Source organism: Chroicocephalus ridibundus, chromosome 15 (assembly GCF_963924245.1).
Source record: "Chroicocephalus ridibundus chromosome 15, bChrRid1.1, whole genome shotgun sequence".
Taxonomy (NCBI): domain Eukaryota; kingdom Metazoa; phylum Chordata; class Aves; order Charadriiformes; family Laridae; genus Chroicocephalus; species Chroicocephalus ridibundus.
The window spans coordinates 773,222-794,340 of NC_086298.1; the positions used below are offsets into that span (position 1 = coordinate 773,222).

At 61.2% G+C, this 21,119-nt stretch overlaps 1 protein-coding gene across 8 annotated transcripts in view; it reads right to left on the bottom strand.

Annotated features, from left to right (window-relative positions):
* EXD3 (exonuclease 3'-5' domain containing 3) overlaps positions 1-21,119 on the bottom strand; it is a 305,022-nt gene that overhangs the window by 20,153 nt on the left and 263,750 nt on the right. For 6 of the 8 annotated variants that reach the window (XM_063352656.1, XM_063352657.1, XM_063352651.1 and 3 more), the window contains one exon: positions 13,817-14,155. The exons of the other annotated variants lie outside the window; for them this stretch is intronic. In XM_063352656.1, the coding sequence (XP_063208726.1) occupies positions 13,817-14,155 (339 nt within the window). The remainder of the gene's footprint in view (positions 1-13,816; positions 14,156-21,119) is intronic. 8 annotated transcript variants of the gene reach the window in all.

Consider the following 21,119-nt stretch of genomic DNA (forward strand, 5'->3'; position numbering starts at 1 on the left):
CCCGCACTGCTGCCCATGCTGCTGCCCACACTGCTGCCCACACTGCTGCCCTCACGGGCACCACTGAGCAGAGCCTGTCCCCGTCCTCCTGACACCCCCCCTTTAGCTCTTGCTGAGCAGTGATGAGATCCCCTCTCAGCCTGCTCTTCTCCAGCTGAACAGCCCCAGGCTCTCAGCCTTTCCTCAGCAGAGAGATGCTCCAGGCCCCTGACTGTCTTTGTAGCCTCCACTGGACTCTCTCCAGCCGTTCCCTGTCCTTCTTGACCCGAGGAGCCCAGAACTGGACCCAGTGCTCCAGGTGCAGCCTCCCCAGGGCAGAGCAGAGGGGGAGGATGACCTCCCTCCACCTGCTGGCCACACTCTTTTTAAATGCACCCCAGGACACCACTGGCATTCTTGGCCACAAGGGCCCATTGCTGGCTCATGGGCATCCCGTTGTCCCCCAGGACTCTCAGGTCTCTTTCCACAGAGCTGCTCTCCAGCAGGTCAGCCCCAACCTGTCCTGGTGCGGGGGGGTTATTCCTCCCCAGGTGCAGCACCCTGCACTTATCATAGAATCATAGACTCATAGACTGTGTTGGGTGGGAAGGGACCTCTAAAGGGCATCCAGTCCAACCCCCTGCAGTCAGCAGGGACATCTTCAACTAGATCAGGTCGCTCAGAGCCTCATCCAGCCTGGCCTTGAATGTCTCCAGGGATGGGGCCTCCACCCCCTCTCTGGGCAACCTGGGCCAGTGTCTCACCACCCTCAGTGTAAAGAACTTCTTCCTCATGGCTAATCTAACCCTGCCCTGCTCCAGTTTAAACCATTGCCCCTCGTCCTGTCGCTACCTGCCCTTGCAAACAGCCCCTCCCCAGCTTTCCTGGAGCCCCTTTAGGGACTGGAAGGGGCTCTGAGGTCTCCCCGGAGCCTTCTCTTCTCCAGGCTGAACCCCCCCAGCTCTCTCAGCCTGTCCCCACAGCAGAGGGGCTCCAGCCCTCCCAGCATCTTCGTGGCCTCCTCTGGCCCCGCTCCAACAGGTCCATGTCCTTCTTGTGCTGAGGGCTCCAGAGCTGGACACAGCACTCCAGGTGGGGTCTCCCCCGAGCGGAGCAGAGGGGCAGAATCCCCTCTCTGGATCTGCTGGCCACGCTGCTTTTGATGCAGCCCAGGAAGCGATTTGCCCTCTGGGCTGCGAGTGCACATTGTTGGTTCATGTCCAGCTTTTCACCCACCAGTGCCCCCAAGCCCTTTTCCGCAGGGCTGCTCTCTGTCCCGCCATCCCCCAGCCTGTATCGATAGCGGGGATTGTCCCGACCCAAGGGTAGGACCTTGCACTTGGCCTTGCTGAACTTCATAAGGTTGGCTCAGGCCCACCTCTCCAGCTCGTCCAGGTCCCTCTGGATGACATCCCATCCCTCTGGCACATCGGCTGCACCACTCAGCTTGGTGTCATCGGCAAACTTGCTGAGGGTGCACTTGATCCCACTGTCTCTGTCATTGATGAAGATATTGAACAGCACCGGTCCCAGTACGGATCCCTGAGGGACACCACTTGTCACCCCTCTCCATCTGGACACCGAGCCATTGACCACCACCCTCTGGGTGCGACCATCCAGCCAGTTCCTTATTCACTGAACAGTCCACCCATCAAATCCGTACCTCTCCAACTTAGAGAGAAGGATGTTGTGGGGGACCATCTCAAAGGGCTTGCAGAAGTCCAGATAGATGATAACTGTAGCTCTTCCCTTGCCCACTGATGCAGTCACTCCACTGTAGAAAGCTACCAGGTTGGTCAGACAGGACTTGCCCCTGGTGAATTCTGGGGACTTGCCCTTGTTGAATTTCATAAGGTTTCCCTCCCCCCAGCTGTCTCTGTACGGCGGCACGGCCTTCTGGTGTGTCAGCCACCCCTCCCAGCTTTGTGTCATCAGCAAACTTGCTGAGGGTGCTCTCTGTCCCCTCATCCAGGTCATCGATGAATGTATTGAAGAGGACTGGGCCCAGTACTGACCCCTGGGGAACACCGCTAGTTACAGGCCTCCAAATGGACTCTGTGCCGCTGGATCACAACTCTCCGAGCTCTGCCATTCAGCCAGTTCTCAGGCCACCTCACTGCCCACTCATCTAAACACGCTTCCTAAGCTCTCCCATGAGGATGTTACAGGAGACAGTGTCAAAACCCTTGCTGAAATCGAGGTGGACTTTGTCCATCCATTGGAGCAGCATAGGACGAGTGCGCAGGGCAGGCGGAGGTTTTTGGGGGGGTGTCTCGCCAGCCCCGATGTGTGGAGCAGTAAAAGCTGCCCCTGGGTCCCACGTGTGACAATCTCGGCGCTTAGCGAGGTCTCACAACTGGTTCAGGCTCTTGGTGCTGCCGGACGGGAGCCTGGAAAAAATCAGCTGTGGCACAATCGCCTCGGACATGGGTAAGATGAGCCCCAGACCCCCGACATCCAAAGCCGCCCTTTAGTTTAATAAAGAAAAGCTCCTAAGACAGAGATACCACATTTGGAACACCTCAGACAGCTCGCCAGCAGCCTGACGAGGGACACACTTTGCGTCTTGGTCTGTGTGTTGCCATCCACCAAGTCCGGGAGAAACCCAACGAAGCACGGTGCTCGCACCGCCCACCGCCATGCACCGCTGTGCAACCCATGCCGTGGCGGCCGAGCTGGGGGTCCCTCCCCGAGATGGCCCCTTCCCAGCAGGGCAGGACCATGGATGGCGGGACCCTCATGCCCAGCTGACCTGCTGAGATCAGCTCCTCCTCCTCACTCTGAGATGAAGACGCGGAAGGGGCCGCGGCATCCTCGGCAGCGTGGGAAGGGAGCTCCTGGAGAACCTGGGAGGCTCCAGGTGTTTGCTGGCTCCTGCCTGTGCCTCGGAGGGTCCCCTGTAGAGCGGCTGCTCCTCTCACCTGGGCAGCACCAACCCCCTCACGGAGCCTTGGCCTTCTACTGTCACTGCCTCCCACCTGGTCACCCCACTCCCCCCATGTCCAACCTGGTCACCCCACTCCCACCATCTCCACACCAGTCAATTCCAATCTGGTCACCCCATTCCCACCACTTCCAGCTTGGTCATCCCACACTGACCATCCCCACTCCCACCATCTCCACACCAGTCAATTCCAATCTGGTCACCCCATTCCCACCACTTCCAGCTTGGTCATCCCACACTGACCATCCCCACTCCCACCATCTCCACACCAGTCAATTCCAATCTGGTCACCCCATTCCCACCACTTCCAGCTTGGTCATCCCACACTGACCATCCCCACTCCCACCATCTCCACACCAGTCAATTCCAATCTGGTCACCCCATTCCCACCACTTCCAGCTTGGTCATCCCACACTGACCATCCCCACTCCCACCATCTCCACACCAGTCAATTCCAATCTGGTCACCCCATTCCCACCACTTCCAGCTTGGTCATCCCACACTGACCATCCCCACACCCATCAGCCCCACTTCCATCACCTCCAGTATGGTCACCCCACTCCCATCACATCCACTGTGGTCACCCACCCCACTTCCATCACCCCCGCACTGATCAGCTCCTCTCCAGCCACTTCCACATGTATTCAACACCAAGCTCTTCCCCCACCTGTTATTTCCCTCGTGCTCTGCCGTTCCGCCTCGGGAGGCGTTTCTAGCTCGCTCCTCTCCAGTTCGCTCACTCGTCACCCATGTTCGCTCCGGGCTCTCTTGCCCTGCCAACACCCACCCTGCAGCCCAGCGCCAAGACTATTTCCCTGCCCGACCCTTCTGAGAACTCGTCACCAGCCACCCCACGGGGAACTCGCTTCTCCCTTCAGCAACCTTCTGAGTCACTCCCAGCCACCTTCTCCTCTTGGATTTAGCAAAACCCACCCAGTCCTTTCGATTCATTCTCTTTCCCCCCCTCCAACCAAAGTTTTTGCAACATTTTTTTCTACTTCTGGGGAGCAGCTGAGCAGGCAGCAGCCTTCCAGTGGCCCTACAACAGCAAACCCGGACCTGTGCCCTGTGCTTCCACTCAGCCCATAAACAAACCCATTTCTGTCACACCCGGTGGCGCTGATAAGAAAAGGAGCAAAGCTCTGGCAGCATCTCAGCAGCCAGGGCTCCCTGATCCCGCACACAGGACAGTCCAAACTCCAACTCCAGCCTGGAGCCGCAGCCCCGTGGGGGCTCAGGCAGCAGCAAACGCGCCCGCACACGGATGGCAAATGGGGATCTGACATTTTGCGGAACAGGAGGGGATGGAGCGGTGCTGGGGACAGTGGGGAAATAACCTCCCGCAGGGCTCTGGCTGACAGCAGAGGTTTCCGTCCTGCCTCTCGGCCCTGCGTGGCATTTGACAGGATGGGTTTGGCACAAGCCTGTGCCCCAAGGACCACCCCGAGCCCAGCGCGCCGGCGATGCTGCTCCTGGTGGGCCGCTCCTGCAGCAGGTCCCTGCAGCCACCCGCCGTCCTGGTCAGGCTGCTCTGCTGGCGCTGGAAGGGGGCGTGTGGCTCCTTCACCGCTCAGGCCACGGGCTGAGGGACAGACGGTGTCCCCAGAACGCGGGCTACTCATTTATCCTGGCCTCTTTGGGCAACCTACAGCAGCAGCCCAAGAGCCCAGTGAGAGGCTGGCACCGTTCCTCACCTCGGGGTGGTCCCCGTGAGCGTGGGACTGCTCCAAAGGCTGTCCCCCCCCTGGGCACCAAGGGGCTAGGGAAGGAGTCAGACATGAAGGCCAGATCCTGCACACCCCGACAGGGTACCAAAGGGCTGCACAACCCTTGCTTGGGTAAGGAGGGCTCTGGGAATGAGCTGTGGCCTGGGACGTGCTGCAGGGCTGGCAGGGAGTGTGCAGCCCTCGCACCACCTGCCAGCCCCGGTGGGGATGACCCCGAGCACCCGCCCACTGAGTGTCACCCCTGAACCCAGACTGTCCCCTCCTGGGCACGTTGGCTGTCACCAGACGGGCAGGGGGATGGCGGTACGCGAGGCAGCACATGACACAACATGGCCGGACTCAGCAGGTCCGCTGCCCAACACCTCGGGGGGTCAGGAGGGCTCCCGTGGGGCAGGCAGCAGCCCCGGGGGGGTGGGCGGTGGGCACAGGGTCGCAGGCAGTGCGCAGGCAGCAGGCGGGCAGAGAAGGAGGAGCGCTCGGAGGGCGCGGGCAGCCCCTGCCTGCAGGTCCCACGGTGCGGTGGGTTGGTTTGCTCGGCATCTTGCTGCAGGTGTGTCGGGAGCCTGCAGCCGCCACGGCGTGCCACGTCCCGGCCCTGCAGACATGGCTTCTCACTCACACGCAGCCGCCGCGCTGGCAGCAGCCACCCTCCCCAGGGAGCTCCGTGGTGCCCCTACGGTGGCTCCATCTTTGGGCTCCGAGCTGGGATGCCTCCGGGCTGGATGCTGCCCCTTCCCTCGGGGCTGGGCACTTCCCGTGTGCCCTGGGCTTATCCAGACACCTCAGCGCCGGCCGGCAGCTGCCTGCCGCGGGCAGCCAGCGGGACCCTGCCTGCACGCCCAGGGTCCTGCTCGGTGGCTCTGGAAAATGAAACCGTGACCCATCTTGGGCAGAGCCTGCCACAACCCAGGGCCGGGGCGCTGCTCCGAGAGGGCGCTTCGGGAGCAGAGCAGAGCGAGGGACCCCTATTTCCCCTCTGTTTTGCTTGGCCACCATGCCCAGGTGGGACAGGAGGGACACGGCGCACCCCACCCCGGTGGGCAGCCAGTGGGGGCAGGGATGCCCCTCGCGGGCTCCGCGGTGGCCGGGGGTGTGGAGGCAGAGCAGATATTTGCCTTTTCGATGCAGTTGTTGCCATTACTCTTACAATGAAGTCGGAACACGCTCTCCATCACATGTAAATCTCTCAGGGCCCAGGTGGATCCACCTCTCCCAAGGTCACCTTATTTCCCAGGTATCATTGCCACTGTGCTGTCCCCTGGGTCTCTGTGGGGGCAGCAGTTGCTCGGATGTTCCAGATGTGGAGGGCCACCACGTCACCAGAGCCCTCAGTTCAGGAGCAGACCTACCCGTGAGCCCTCCTAATATTGCTCCTCTGCTGACGGGGACACCCAGCCTCCCCAGGCTTTGCTCTCCTCAAAGCTCAAGATCTCACTTGTCTTCTCTCTACCGTGAGCCGAAACTTGTCCTTGTCCTCACGGAGAGCATAAAAGTCCCATTCTCTCACCTGCATTAGCTCAAACACAGGCCAAGGATGTTAGGGAGACAGTTCTCAGTGCAGACCCTGCTCATCTCACAGGGCCGTTGGGACCAGGGAAGCTTCCTGACAAATGGTGCAGCAGTGGAGGGGACCACGGTGCCGGTGGTCATATGGCTCGGCCAGGATGTCCCCGTGGAAATGTCATGTCCTGCCAGTGAATTAGGCGACAGTCAGCCCCTCTGCACAATCCGCCCAGGCAGTCTGGGATGGTCCCTGCTGCAGATCCTGTCCCCTGTCACCATGCCTGGCGGAGGAGCGGGAGGTCCCCACCGCTCCTCCATGGCATCACCTACCAGCCTCTGAGCAAAGGCGTCAGCCTCTGCCCGCGCTGCCGGCACGCCTGGAGCAGGAGGGAGGAAAATGCAGGTGATAGGGAACAATTTTAAGTCCTGGAACCATGTTCCCAACCCATCCTGCCAGTGTCCTTCTCTCTAGACAGCCCCTGGCAGTGCTGGGACCACGGCTGGCCACCTCTGGGACTGAAACTGGACGGGTATGGCTGTAGGACACGCTGAATGAAGGTGTACGGCCACAAGGGCCCCAAAACGACTGAGGAACCTTTGGTAGAACAAGGGTGGATAAAACAGGGGTTTCAGTGAGGCCCAGGCTGGTGCCAAGCACCTTTGGAAGGCTCTGACCATCCAACGCACTGGTTGGCCATGGTGGTACAGCTCTCCCACGGGGGAGCAGATGTGAAGCTGCACAGCTGGGCTCTGCCAGCATTTCCAGCGCAGAGGAGCAGACAGGGAGCACCATCTCCTTTGAGAACAACCACGTGAGTTTCACCTTGAGGGAAAGCACCAGCTCTTGCAGGACTTTTCCAAAAGGATCTCCAAAAAACAGTCCCAGAAAGAAGCCATGCAAGCTGCTAACTGGGACCTCCGAGGGGGAAGCCCCCGGGAGCTGTCTGGGGGATGAGCCGCTGCTGCTGGAGCAAGGAGAAACCCCAAGAGACCTCGTGCACCGATCCCCCGTGTTCCCAGCCCGACACCTCCCAGACGTGCTAACGTGACCCCAGCGTGTCGGTGACATGTGAGGTCACTGCGGTGAGACAGACGCGTTCCTGGGAGAGCACCAACACTTCCACCTCTTCCCACTGCAGCGGGGGGCCTGGGAAGCTACCTAGAGCATTGCACACTTGTGTCATGCAAAACAAGGTAAAAAGGGGGAATAATATAAACATGTGGCATTTTCTTAGGCTTTTGCTGGACCCAAGGGATTTGCTCTCTACTGTTTTGGTGGCCAACTGGAGGAGCGCAAGCTGGGACAGATGGCAAGAAGAGTGATCCGACCCCACCAAGCCTGGTTTTGCTCTTTCCCTGATGAAGGGGACGCCGGCAAGCAAGCGGTGGCAAAACTTTAATTTCACCCCGCAGAAAAAAAATACCTGCGAGCGGAAAATGCTGCTGGGCTCTTTGTGGAGGCGAAGTCGGGGAAGGAAGGTGTGTGCTCCATTCCTCGCATTCCTCCCCAGCTCCCGGTGGCCGCGCTCCCCAGGTCCAGCCGGGTGCCCAGGGGGTGATGGAGAGGGCGGAGGATCCTGTCGCGCAGCCTCGCTGCCCCACCAGCTGGGCAGGGTGCAGCATCTTCCCTTCTCAGCGCCAGGGGGAGAGCGATGGGACCCCGTTGGGTCCAAGAAATGAAACCTTTGATCTACGTGGGCAGCATCTTCAGAAACATTCAGGTGGGGGGTCCTGCACAGGCGACCGCTGTGTCCCCGGGTGCCATCCCATCGCACCCCAGCGTCCTGCCATGTGCACGGCCGTCACGTTGCACCCCTATGGCCACATGCCGTAGCCTGCTTCAGAGCAGGGCACCGTGGGCTCATCCAACTATCCAAGCGTAGCCAGTGGGATGCCCTCTCCTCCGGACACCCCGCATTGTCCCCTCTCCTGCAACACCAAACAGCAGAGGCAAAACCATTGCGCTGCTGTCGTCCCCGCGCCGCCCCGGCTCCCTCCCGGGCACATGCGCGAGGGCACCGCGCCAACAGCTAATGGGAAAGTTCAGGGTCGGGGCGAGCCGCGGGGAGAGGCACATAAAGGGCTCATTGTGCGGCAGGTCTCCCTCGGCTCTGCTCATACAGGGCGAGCAGTTCAACAACAAAACGCAGCCCAGAAATATGACAAGACACCTTTTTCCCAGGCTGCTGTTAAACTCTAATTAAACATTTCAGCACACTCGAGCGAGGGAATGTCTGCTTCTCAGGCCCAGGCGATCTCAGCTGGAAAACATCTCCTCCGGTGCAAACAGGCTTGCGCAGGTTGACCCAGAAAGACGCCCCTTGGGCCCAGGGATGATGCGAACCCCCATACCGGGGTGGGCAACCTGCTCCCATCCACCCACCTTTGGGCCAGCACGGGGACTACTTGCTGCACCCCTCTCCGGAGGACGGGGCCGGGCTGGGGCAGCCCAAGAAGGGGGCCGTGCAGCCGGGCACACCGTGGGCAATGTCACCGCCGGCAGCCGCTGGCACTTCTCCCCGTCCCCGGCGTGGGAACTGGGAGTCCCTGCACCGAGGGAGCATGGCCCAGAGAAGCAAGAGGCAGCGTTTGCGCCCGTGGCAGCCCCGTGCAAAGACGAGCCAGGCGATAGCTGCTCCACGATAGCCTCAAATCTGGCCTTTACGACGCAGAACTTGCCCACCGATGAAAAAGGACCGTGACTCTGCCTTGCCGACGCGGCTGTGCAGCGCCTTAGGCAAGGTCAGTGCGTCTTCAGCCCATTGCCCCAGAAATATTTAATGTGATGCCTCACAGCAGCCGCATAGCACAGCCCAGACGCTCGGTCTTCAGACCCGGTAGGTTTTTGGATCTCAGAGCCCCTGTTTCAGTCAAGCAAATTCTTCTCGTGGCCAGTCCCTGGGGCCACTGGTTCCCCTCCCCAGGCCTGGACCACAGTTCGGCTCCCCCGCTCCAGGGTTTGGATATTTAAAAACAACCCAATGGACAGGCAAAACGTTGGATTCCCATTCTTTGGGTGCTTTGCGATGCTGACCCGCAGGCGCTCACCATCATCACACCTCGCTGTGACATTTTGGTTGGTCTTCAGTAACTGCTTTCCCAAGCTCCCCCATCCCACCCCCTGCAGCCTCCTCCATGTCTGGGCAGGAAAACTGGGCTTAAAGCCGCTTTTCTGACCCCCCAGGGAAGCAGAGGTGCTCCCAGCTTTCGTTTGACCCAGAAATCTCCAACGCTCAGCAGGCTGGAGGAGATGACCAGCCTTGGGACAAAGGGCTCCCTGCGGAAAGCTCCAACCTGAAGCCCGTCACCTTCCAAAATCCCACCCTTTGCTTGCCTCTGGGTTTTCCGGGGAGCAGAGGACAGCCTGGCCCCGCGAGCAGCCAGCCCCGATCCCCCGAGAGGGGTCTGCTGCTGGCCCAGCGTGCCTGCGGGGCCGTGCACCGCCGGGGCGGGCAGGGAGGCACTGTCCCCAGCCTCGTGTCACCGCAAACCGAGAGGCGGGAACCAGAGCACACACTCTCCAAGCGGTGCCGGGCTGGAAACCCAGCGAGGCCGGAGCTGGCATCCCGCTATTTCAAAGAACGAAGGAGAAAGAAAAGAGCACGAAAGAGCTGAGCAGTGAAGCCAGGCGCTGCTGGGAGCGAGGGGGGGCACAGGGGCTCAGCCACTCAAAGTGAGCAGAGAGGGGCACGGCAGCTTGAAGAACCCCCCGGCATGCATCACCCGGAAGCCCAGGATGGGTACGGTGACGGGGAACCGGCAAAGCCCGGCGCGTGCTGCAAGAACCAGCCCTCCCCGTGTTATTAAACACCGGCTTTGGCCATCAGTTGCAGTAATTCCTCAGCACCTCGTTTCTAGTGGGCACATCCCGTACCACCCCCCCATAAAAAAACCCTCACTTGCTGCGATGCTCCGATGTCCGACCCAGCCACGCGGGGAGGGGACACGGCGGTGCCGAGCTGCCGGCACCGCTGCAGCGCAGCTGCCGCTTCGCAGCGTCCCTCGTCCCCCCCCGAGCACGGCCCAGCGGGAGCGGCACGCCGAGGACAGGCGGCTCCGGCTCGCCGGGGACTTGCAAGCTGGTGGTTTCCCACGTGCAACCTCCGTAAGAAACAGGTCACTCAAGAAAGGGTTACTACAAAAATCTGCCATTTCTAAGATTGCTAAGTAGTGGGAAGGTGTCTTGCCCCGAAAGGCTCGGAGCTGAGTGACAACCCGTGGATGACACTTGTAATTTGGCATCCCGTGGGGGTGGAATTTGGCAAAACTGGTCTCTCCTGCTCCAAGGACATTCTAGCTCCCGGCATGGGCAGTCTGAATTGAACTCCCTCAATAAATACAGCAGCCAGGGGTTTAATCCAGCTCGGCCCCCCGCAGTTAGAAAAGCAGCAGCAGCAGCAGCGTGCTCCTCGGGGAGGCTCCCAGCCCGCCCCGGCGAGGCTCCGTGTCCCCAGACGCCGCCGGCAGCGCGGTTCCTGCCACCAGGCAGGCCATCACCCCTGCGAAACCTCACCCTGGCCTCTGGGCTGCCCGTGCTGGGTGCTGTTACCCTGAGAAAAAGGCAACAGCCACCTGTATCCAGGACCCCTCCGTGATGGCATGTGGCTGCGGACAGCTGACAGCTCTGGAGGGGGCCACAGCCACGCATGGGGGTTGTCCCCATGTGCCACACACTCGCAGGGCTCGTCCCCCTCCTAAGCCGCTGCAGCAGGACGGTGGTGGAGGCTGTACTTAAGGAGGAATCTCGATTTTTCTAGGAAAAGCAAGGCAGGGTGGCAGGGCCCTTAAACCCTCCCTGCGCGGCATCCAGGGTGTGCTGCGCTGCCCGGGCTCTGTGGGACACGTCCAGCCCTGAACCCTGCTCCACCGAGGACGCCCCGTGGGGCACCGTGAGCCCCAGTCCTGGCCCGGCCACAGCCACAAGGCAGCGAGGGAGGTGACAGCCATGGGGACGCAGACGAGGGGCGCCCATTGTCAGGGCACTGCACACACCAAGGGGGCTCACCCCCACCTCCCAGCCCCGGGGACCGCGTCCCCACCAGGCACCGTGACCCACAGCCTCCCCACGCTGCCCACAGCTTGGGGAGATTTTGACACCGTGGGCTGGCGATGGAGGGGGCTGGATCCTGACTCCTCGTCTGACTGTTTCCCAGGCTCTTCCAGCGGCTGCCCCCGCCGCGAGGACGTGTGTGCCGATGGGATGGGATCCGGGCGCGAGAGGGAAGCGGGGACAAAGGCGCTGCACCGCGCTGCTCCTCCTCCTCCTCCCTGCTCTTGGCAGGGCCGGGGGGGGACTCCGGCTGGGAAGGGAAAAGGTTCCCAGGGTGAAGGTGTTAAATACCCTTCTCCCGTGCTGCTGTCACCTCGCAGTCCCCGGGGTGTGAGAATCAGACTCTATTATCCCCTCATTAGGAACTAACATACTGTACTAACCTTTTCACATGAAAGCTACGGTCTGTTCGCCAACAAAAGCTGACGCTTGGTTCCCAGGAGTGGAAAAAAACCCAACCCCACAAGCACTTAGCGGGGGCTCTGGGGCCAGCCGTCCCCACCGGCTCTGCGCAGACCCTGCCGAGCCCCGGCGGATGCTCCGGGGGGGAAGGAAGGGGCTCTGGGAGCTTGGGGGCCAGCCGGGCGCACAGCCCCGCTGGAGTGGAGCAGGGGAACCCCCCCCGGGGCGAAGGGTCCTTCTTCCAGACCCCGAGATGGCTGGGGTTCCCCCGTGCCTGTCCCCCCGCCCTGGGGAGGCATGGCTGGGGCTGTGGGTAGGGGTGCAAGGGGGACGCCCTCCCCTGGGGTTTGCGTTGCAGGGAGCCCTTCCCCATCAGGACACACCTCCCTGGCCGTCCCCTAGAGAGGGGTCCCAGGGCTGGCAGACCCCCTTCAGCCACGGGAGCCGCTCCAGCTCACCCCCAGGTTCCCCTGGGGTTGTGGGGGGGGAGCAGTTTGCAGGACTTTGGTTCTTCCCGCATCGCTGACCAAAGCACGGTGGGATTTGCAAGAGCTGAAAACTCTCACTTCTCTTCAGGCTACCCCGAGAGGTGGGAAGCGAGGCTGGAAAAGCGGCACTGCGCCGTGGAAAAACGCATCAGCGCAACACCTGGGGCCCCAGGTCAGCATCTAGAGCTGGTTTTAAGAGCACTGAGCATGGTGGGTGATGGCCTCCCTGGGAAGCATGGGAACGGGATGTGTGTCACTGCACATCTCCTTGCCCCAGACATTGGCAGGCATCGCCTGAGAAGGTGAACACTTGGGGTATCATCCTCCTTGCTCAGGCTTTTAATGAAATGAGACCCACCTGGGGCAACAATTTGAGCTTCTGCCCATCACATGCTGAGATAAAGATGGGGCTGGAGGAGAGATCTTGAAATGAAAAGAGTTTTCCTGCTTTCTTCACTTTAGAACCATCTGCTCTGCTCTATTTTTTGCTGGAGACCTTTGACGGCTCGGGGAAGTGGGCCTGAGAGGTGCCCAGGGCCACAGCAGGACACAACCCTGGGTACACATCCCTGGGGGCACATCCCTGGGGATGCATCCCTGGGGGCACAACCCTGGGGGCACAACCCTGGGGGCACATCCCTGGGGACGCATCCCTGGGGACGCATCCCTGCCTTCCCACGTGGCTGCGAGACCCCACAAATTCTAGCTTCACTCACCACCTTGCACCTCAACCAGCTCCACGCTTCTAAGGAGGAAAGCAGGAGGGAGGAGGGATGCGTGCCCATTTTTTTCCTTCCCCCCCGCCCCCCGCCATTGATTCCTTTCCTGCCTCCACCTGCAGTCAGCTCCCTGCGAAGGCAGCTCCCTCCCTGACCCCACAACCCGCCCGTCCCTAAGGGCTGGGGGACTTTTCCATGTCCCCCAGCTAGCCACTGGCCCCTTCCCAGTGCCCCGCCGTGGGGCAGGGATGGGGTGACCCTCTCCCCCCGCCCCCAGCTCCGCCGGCTGGTCCCGTTGCAGAGAGGCGGGTGGTTTTTGCGTTGCACACACATGTTTATTAGATCCTGGCCCGAGCCCACTAAGCTGTTTCGCACGGGCTGCCGGCGACAGCCTCCCGAGCTGTTTCGCCGCCGTGGGATGCTGCGAAGGTGTCAGCGGTGCTACGCGCTGTTTTACAAAGTAATTGAATTAAAACCGGTGAAACGCTTCGGTGCTGCCCGGCTGCTCCTCTCGGTGGCGTGGCCGGGTGCAGCGGCCCGGGGTGGCCCGAAGCACGGGCGGCTGCTCCCCGGGCTGCTCTTTTCGGAAGGTCACTTTTCTTCTCGGTTGCTGCAGTCAGATTTGGGTCATCGGGTTTGATCTAAACATGTCAGAGGGCTGGAATTCAGGGGGAAGCAGAAGCACGATAAACGCAGGCTGTCTCCCGGTGCGTTTCTGGGCTGGTTTCAAAAAAACCTCTTGGTTCACTCGCGGTGTCCGGCAGATGGGCTGGGAGACCCGGCGGCGGGTTTAGTTCACGGCCCGACACAGGTGCCGCGGTGCAGCCTGCCCACCACGCCGGCACTGACCGCGGCACCACCTCTGCACACAGGTGTCCCTGTACTGGAGATGAGCCTGCGGGCGGTTCATCACCACCTGCCCCAGCTCAGAAGCACCTCTGAGCCGCAAATCGAGCCAAGGCCACGGGCGTTAAGTTTTGTGCAAGGTGAGAAGCGATCCTTACCCAGCAGCCGGGGCGGATGAGGCGGGAGGAGGGAGAGCTGGCGCAGAGGAGAGGCGCAGAGCTGAGTCGGGACGCTCGTCCCCGGGCTTCCCGCTGCCAACCCAATCCCACCGGTCCTGAAGAGGTTGGCGCTCTCCAGGGAGGGGCAGGCAGAGCACTGCCAAACTCACTGCAGCTGTGAGAGAGGAGCAGCCAGGAAAGTCTGTCCGGCACCTTCAGCCCAGCCCGGCTCCCCGGCGCTCCTCCCCAGCTCCACACATCGAGAGGGTCCGGCGTGGGCGATGCGCAGCGTTGTCCGAGCCAGCCCGCTTGTCCCCGGGGCAGGCGGCAGCCCCGGACCTGCCGGGAAAGCAGCCGGGAGACACAAACGGAGAGATGGGTTTAGAGGATGGCGCTGGATTTTCCACCCTGCCTGAGGTCCACCTGAACCCAACCATTCCAAAGACGTTCAGAACCAACCAAGCCACCCTGAGACAATGAAAATTAACTTTAAAAGCAATATTTTAAGCTGAAACAAGTGACTCCCCCTCTTTTTTCAGCTCAGTCCATGCAGTGACGAGCGCATTGCAGTCCGGGTCATGCAGACGCCAAGCTGGAGATCTCTCTGGCTCCATCAGCATCCTCACCCAACACTCTCTGCAGGTCCCCAAAGCCTTGTTGGTCCCCACCTGCCATGTCAGGGGGCTCAGTGCTCACTGTCCTTTGCTTGTGGCTGTAGCTGGTCCGGGCCTTTGGCCACCACCAGCCTGCCCGGAGGTCCTGCAGAGCTCTGGGACACACAGGGCCAGGGCTGGAGGATAAAACCCTCTGAGCTCTGCCTGAGCAGCCCGGGGCGAGCAGATTCAGTATTCGCCCTGGGAGGGAGAGCTGGAGGAGCAGCTGGGTGGGAGTTTGTTCTGCTCAGCACCATTTCATGGGTACCTGCAAGGTTGAGGCTCCTCAAAGCAACAGTCCAGGCCCTTGAATGAGCTCTTGCATACAAAAATGACACACAGAAATGAGAAATGGGCCTTCATCGGGTACCTGGGTAGAGTCTTTGGGGGGAAGCAGCTTGCCATTTGGTCTTGGAGGCTCAACCTCAAAGTCCAAGGCAAGTCAAAGTCCAAACCTCCAAGTCCCAGACCTTCTGGAGAAGGTGTGGGTGCCCATCTGCCAGAGCACCAGCCTCTGCTCTCACTGCTCTGCATGAGCCATCGGGGTCAAACCGCACCGATGCAGGTTACAGGGAATCTGAAGCAGAGCGTCCTCGGCAGCCCAGCAGACACCCTCTCTGCCCGCAGGATTCCTGCTCCTCCAGCTTTAGTCTTGGGCAAAGGAGAGGCTAAAGAGAATTATTCCTCCATGATAAATGGGGAGCTGCCTGGGTGCTGCCTGCACCCTGCTGAATTACAGCGTCTGAGTGGCGAGGGCAGAGGGGGCGCTGGACGAGCAGCCCGACACGCAGCCACCCCTCGGAGAGACCCAGATGGTCCCGGCGCGGCCGATTCCCCACCTGCACCCGAAACCGCGGGGCTGAGCTCAAGGGAGCAGGGTGTGCAATGGCAGCACGGCGCAGCACAGGGCAGGGCACTGGTCACATCGGGCTCCCGCCACGCACTGCACCGCGGTGGCGTGACATGGGAACGCTTTTGCCTGGGGACAGGAGTCCCAGGGACTGCGGACATCGAGGTTTGCCGTTCCCCTGCCACTCTCAGGCAAGCCACTGAGTCCTGTCCCTGGTCTCACCCCACGCAAACCAGAGATGGAGACTTCGCCCAAGGCTGTGTCACCGCTGTGTCACCACTGTGTCACTCATGTGGCGCTAGGTGACAGGGATGACCCAAAGCAGCCGGCAGAGTCGCGGGCAGGGCCAGGAGCTGCCTCCATGCAAGAACAACCCCCCCCAGCCATTCTCCTTCAGCAAACACCCCAGAGCCTCCCCTTCCTCCATGCAACGTCCTGACGGATGCTCAGCGGGTCCTGACGCCGCTTCAGCATCTCAGCCGGGAGGGGACCGCGGCGCTGCGGTGTGGGGCTCAGCGTGGGGACCTGCTCCACCGCGGCCCTGGGAAAGCCCAGCGCTGGCTGCCGCCGTCCCGCTGCGCGGCAGAGATGAGAAGAAAAACAACTCGCGGGGCTTCCCCTCACCTCCCGTCCTCGCCCCGCGCCGCGGCCCCGCCGGCTCTTTCATCTCCAAGCGCCAGTGGCTCTTTCATCTCCCGCCCGGAGGTGCGAATCGCTCCCCTCTCACGGCAGCCGCCCCGCCACCGGCCGCTCACGCTGGCATCGGCACTCGGCCCAACGCTGCTGGGACCAAATGGCTGGTAGCCCGGGTGCCCTGCAAGGCCCCGCTCGCCGGGAGGGGGTGGCCAGGTGAGGACTGGTCACCTCTGTCACCTCTGCAGTCACCGGCAAAGTGCTCGGGACCCCCAAAGTCTGGCTGCTCCCAGGTGCCTGCAGAGAAATCGAGGCACCAGGATTTCTTCCGGTTCTTGCAGGCGCAAAGAATATGATGCCGGGCTTGTGCCTGCTCTCATTCACGTTTGCTCAAACTCGTTCATCTTTCTTAACCCGTGCTGATGCAAAACCAGCCCGCGGGGATGGGAACCATCTACCCCAGCAGGCAGATGTCCGTGCCACCCCGGCGCTCCCGGTTGGGGATGACGAGGTGGCTCCCCAGCCTTAAAGCCCGAAGGAACCGCCCCGGCCGCCCTGCCCGACCACCAGCCCACCACCATCCCGGCAAACAGCCCTGCAGTTTATGCTCCAGCTACGGCTTATCTTTGGATTCTGGTATAAAGGTGACAAGGCTTCGCTATCACAACATCGGTCAGGGTGTGTGGGCACACAACAGCTCTGCCAAAAGGGCTGGGAATCCTTATGAGCAGCATTAAATGAGATGCCCGATGGATAGGAACGGCAAGGAAAGCACAGCTGGGTGAGAGGCACAGTGCGAGCACAGTGTGAAAAGCTGGGAGAGAATGAGAACAAGAAAGAGAGAAAGAAAAAGAAAAAGAAGAGAAGACGAAGAAGAGAAAGAAAAAAGGAAAAGGAAAAGGAAAAAAGGAAAAGAAAAAGAAAAAGAAATAAAAATAAAAATAAAAAATAAAAACAAAAATAAAAACAAAAATAAAAATAAAAATAAAAATAAAAATAAAAAGAAAAAGAAAAAGAAAAAGAAAAAAGAAAAAGAAAAAAAGAAAAAGAAAAAAAGAAAAAGAAGAAAAAAGGGAAGCAACAGGCTCATGTGAAGCACCCCGACTCTAGGACTGCCATGAACCCGGGCCCAGAGCTGCCCCATGGCCGCCGTGCACCGCCAGCGTCAGCTGCTTGCGGCCCCCCAGCTCTGCACCCCGGGGGGCAGCTCTGACCCGAGCCGTCCCCAGGAAACACCCACCCGTGGGCAGCATCCCAGTGGCAGCACTGGGAGGGACCATGGCCCGAGCTGGGTAACAGGGTCGTGGGGGCCATCGGGCCCAGGGACAGTGGGGTTGTGGTGGCAGCTTGACCCCCCCCGGGGAGCCAAATGAGCCCCAACCAAATCCTAGAAAACAGACAAAGAGTCTCCTGGCGCCTCAGCTGCCTGCGCTGGGGCCGGCGGTGCTGCGGCAGCGGGGTGAGCGCATCGCCGGGACAGGCACCGCATGGGCGCACGGCGTCGGGACACGTCAGCATCGCCACGTCACAGAACTGCACCCAAAAAACCAGCAATTAACACCAAAGAGTTTTCACACCACCAGACGGCTCCTCTGCAAAGAGCCAAAGGGACGAGCCATGGGACCGGTGACGGCGGCGGGCCGGGGGGGCCCTGAACTGAGGGGCACAGGTGGCAGAGCCACCGCGGCTCCCGGCACACGGGGCTGCCACCGACGAGCGCGACGAGCTGCAAACCTGCCTGTGGTGGGGCCGGGGCTGGCGGGGCGAGGGGAGCCCTGGCAGGACGGCCCTCGCTGGCCTGACCCAGCCCCGGCACGGGGAAGACGCCCATGCAGAGCAGAGCGCACCCGTCCCGGCTGACACCCCCCTCATGGGGACATTCCAAGTCTTGGGGAGTTTGTCCCATGCGCCTTCGCCGGTCCCAGCAGGGCACCTCGGAGAGACCCAGTTTTCAAGCCTGCTCGCTGGCTGGTCAAATGCTGAACGTCAGTTAAAAGGAAGCGATTGGCACCTGTGGTTAATTGAATTGTTTTGCACGATTGCAGCAGGCAAAAGGTTAATATCCATCCACATTTAATCTAACCCCGCAGAACGGTCACGAAACTCAGCCCGGCAAAACCTGACGGTCCATCTGAACGCAGGCTGACGCTCCCAGCCTGCCTTCCCCTTCCAAACCCAACCATCCTGGCTACTGCCCCTCCTCACATTTACCGCTTATCCTCCTAACCCCCCGCGGACAGACCGCCTTGGGGCATCTCTCCTCCCTGCGGACACGCGGGGTTTGCAGAGCTGTGTGAGGTGCACACGGGCTCAGCATCCCTCGGGTGGAGAGGACAGGTCTGATCCTCAGGTGTCCCAGACAAACGCCTTAAAGACTCCAGCCAGAGAAACGCGGTCTTCTGGGACAAGGAGACAATTGCCCTTGGCCCTCTCCGCCACCGGAATAAAGGAATAAAACCAGCCACTGGCAGCACCTCCACAAGCACCCTCTCCCCCCCGGCCCCCCGTCACGGTGGCAGAGGGGACCCCGGAGGGGACCGAAGGCTCAGAGAGGCAGCGGGGGCACTGCCAGGGCGCGGAGGGTTCAAGGGCTGGAGCGCTCCAGGCATCCGGCGCTGTTTGTTTCGCTCCGGAAATCCGGATTCTTACCTATTTTAAATAAAGCGGCCGGGAGGACGACGGAGCGTCAGGCCTGTTGTTGAGCGCACAGGAAACAGCTGTATTCGATTAGGCAGGGCTAAGTTGGTGACTCTGATAGCCTGGGAATAATAATAATAATAATAATAATAAAATCCCCTCCTGTGGCAGGACTATTTATTTTCTATAGGAGAATCCAACAGCAGCCCATCACACGGCAGCCAGCGACCGGCTGGGTCCCTTCAGCACGTCCGCAGGGGTGGGCTGCGGTGGGAGAGGCTGGAGAGGACCTGGCCCAGGGTGGGCGATGCCGTGCCCCGTGGGATTTCGGAGGCAGGCGGGTGGGTGCTGGGCTGATGGAGGGTGCAGGAGATGCCTTTGCAGCAGGTGGGGCACCCGAAGGACAGTGGCTGGAAGGAGCTGGCTCACCCAGAGCACCATCCCCTTCCTGCTGCTGGGGGGTTTCCCCTCCGTGCCCACCGCGTGTGCCGCAGCCAGGCACCGGCAGCGCAGGATCACACTGGGATGCTCAGGACGCGGCTGTCTCAGCTCCCTCCAGCCCTGTGGGTCCCTGCACCCAGAGGAGAGCAGGAGGAGGAGGAGGAGGAGGAGGTGGGCAGGCAGGGTGCGGGGTGGGTGAGTGGAGGAGCCCGGGCAACATGGCTGGGTTTGTGCAGGGCCCTGACCAAGGGTGGCGAGTCTGAAAGCACCCCATCTGCTCTGAGCAGGAGAGCGTCCCTGTCCTCATCCCCATCCCCGTCCCCATCCTCATCATCCCCATCCCCATTCCCATTCTTGCCCCACATCCGCGCACGCTCCCAGGCTCGCCAGGAACACCCCAGGCTCGCCAGGAACACCCCAGGCTTGCCAAGTGCTGACTCAGCACTCGGGCACCAGCGAGGGGTGGCAGTGGCAGGCGGCACAGCGCGCCCGCGCCCTCTGGCACGCAGGGGGCCAGGGAGGCATTTTTGGGCAAGGTTCCGACAACGCGGCCAGGTGGCGACTCCCTCCTTCCACCCACCAGGAAGGACCCGGACCAGTGCATGCTGAAAATCCTGCTTCTGGGAAGCCGTTCCCATTTTTTTCATGGCTCTTTCAAAAAAAAAAACAACTTGGCTATTGCCCAGCCCTAACAGAGCTACGCTGCCCCTCCAGCTCCTAGACTCCCAAGTGACCTCCAGGAATATTTCTACAGCTGCCCACACACATTTCCCAGGAAGGGCAGCGTGCATCCTTGGCGGCCGAGCAGCCACGTTCCCGCTGTCCCGCTTGGGCTGCCCCCTTTCTCCAGGGTAATCCCAGCTCATAGACGAGGCTTTTGTTTTTCCTTCCGACGTGGCGGGATGCAGCCGGAGGACGCGGTGGCAGCAAATCTAGTTGTTGTTTTCCCCTGTTTGCCTCCCTGCTGGACACAGAGCCTGTGGGTCCCACTCAGATGGGGCTGTTTAGACCGTCAAGTTCTGGCTCGTTTGAGCTTTCGGGGGTGGCTTTGGAGTCACCCTGATGGTCCCTGCGGAGACCCCGAAGGACGGGGTGCCGGAGCCTCAGCTCTTGGCGAGGCTTCGGCAGCAAAATCAGGCTTCAGAGGAGAAACGAGGGCTGGGAGCAAGTTCCAGTCTTGGTGCTCAGCTCATTTTCTGAGACGAGGGATGGCAGATGAAGGACCAGGCAGCTTGCTGGGTTCAAGTCACCTGCAGCTTCTCGCTGTCAGGTCACAGGGGGAAAAGCCAGAGGCGGGATGGAGGGATTTTCCCAGCAGGCTCCCTCCCTGGCACGCCGCCTGTCCCCAGATGCTCCGCGGTGCTGTAGCGAGCCTCGGCGCCAGATGCAGAGCAGCTGAGCTTCATTTAGCTGCTCAGGGCAGCTCTACTGCACATCCCACAGCGCTTCATCGGGGAAATTCCCTGCCTGGCCTCTTCCCGAAAAGAGGCCGGAGCAGGAGCTGGACCGAGAGGTGGGTCAGACCCAGCCCCGGGCCCTTCTCCCCATCTCTCCCAGCGTCTCCACGTGGACATTAAAACCGTGTCAGCAAATAAGAGCCTGAGGATGAGGGAAACGCTCAACCTATCAGCAGGTGTCCAGGTGGGGCGAGAGGTGACGCCGCAGACACCCCTGGGATTCGCAGGGCCGGGCGGCCGCGCTCTCGTCCAGCAGCCGTTTCTCGGCATGAATTTTTGGCACAATCCTGCCTCCCCCGCTCCCTCTGGGAAATTTCACCGATAACGCTGAGATACAGAGAAACGCCCTCCACATTCCCACCCAGCTGCCTGCTGGAGCATCCATCCTGCCCGGCCCTGGCTCTCCCGGCAGCGCCGGGACGGCTTGCAAGGGGGAATGCACAGCTCCCGGCCCCGCGGGTGATGCTCAGCTCCTAGGGACCCCTCGAGCATCCCTCCTGGCCTTGTGAGCGGGCCGGCAGACGTGGAGCATTGCTGGGACCGCTCGCCCCAGTCCGGGCTGGCCGGTCGGGTTCCCACGTACCGCCTTGACGTCACCCCGAGAGCGCAGGAGTGAAAGGGGGGCCCTCGGG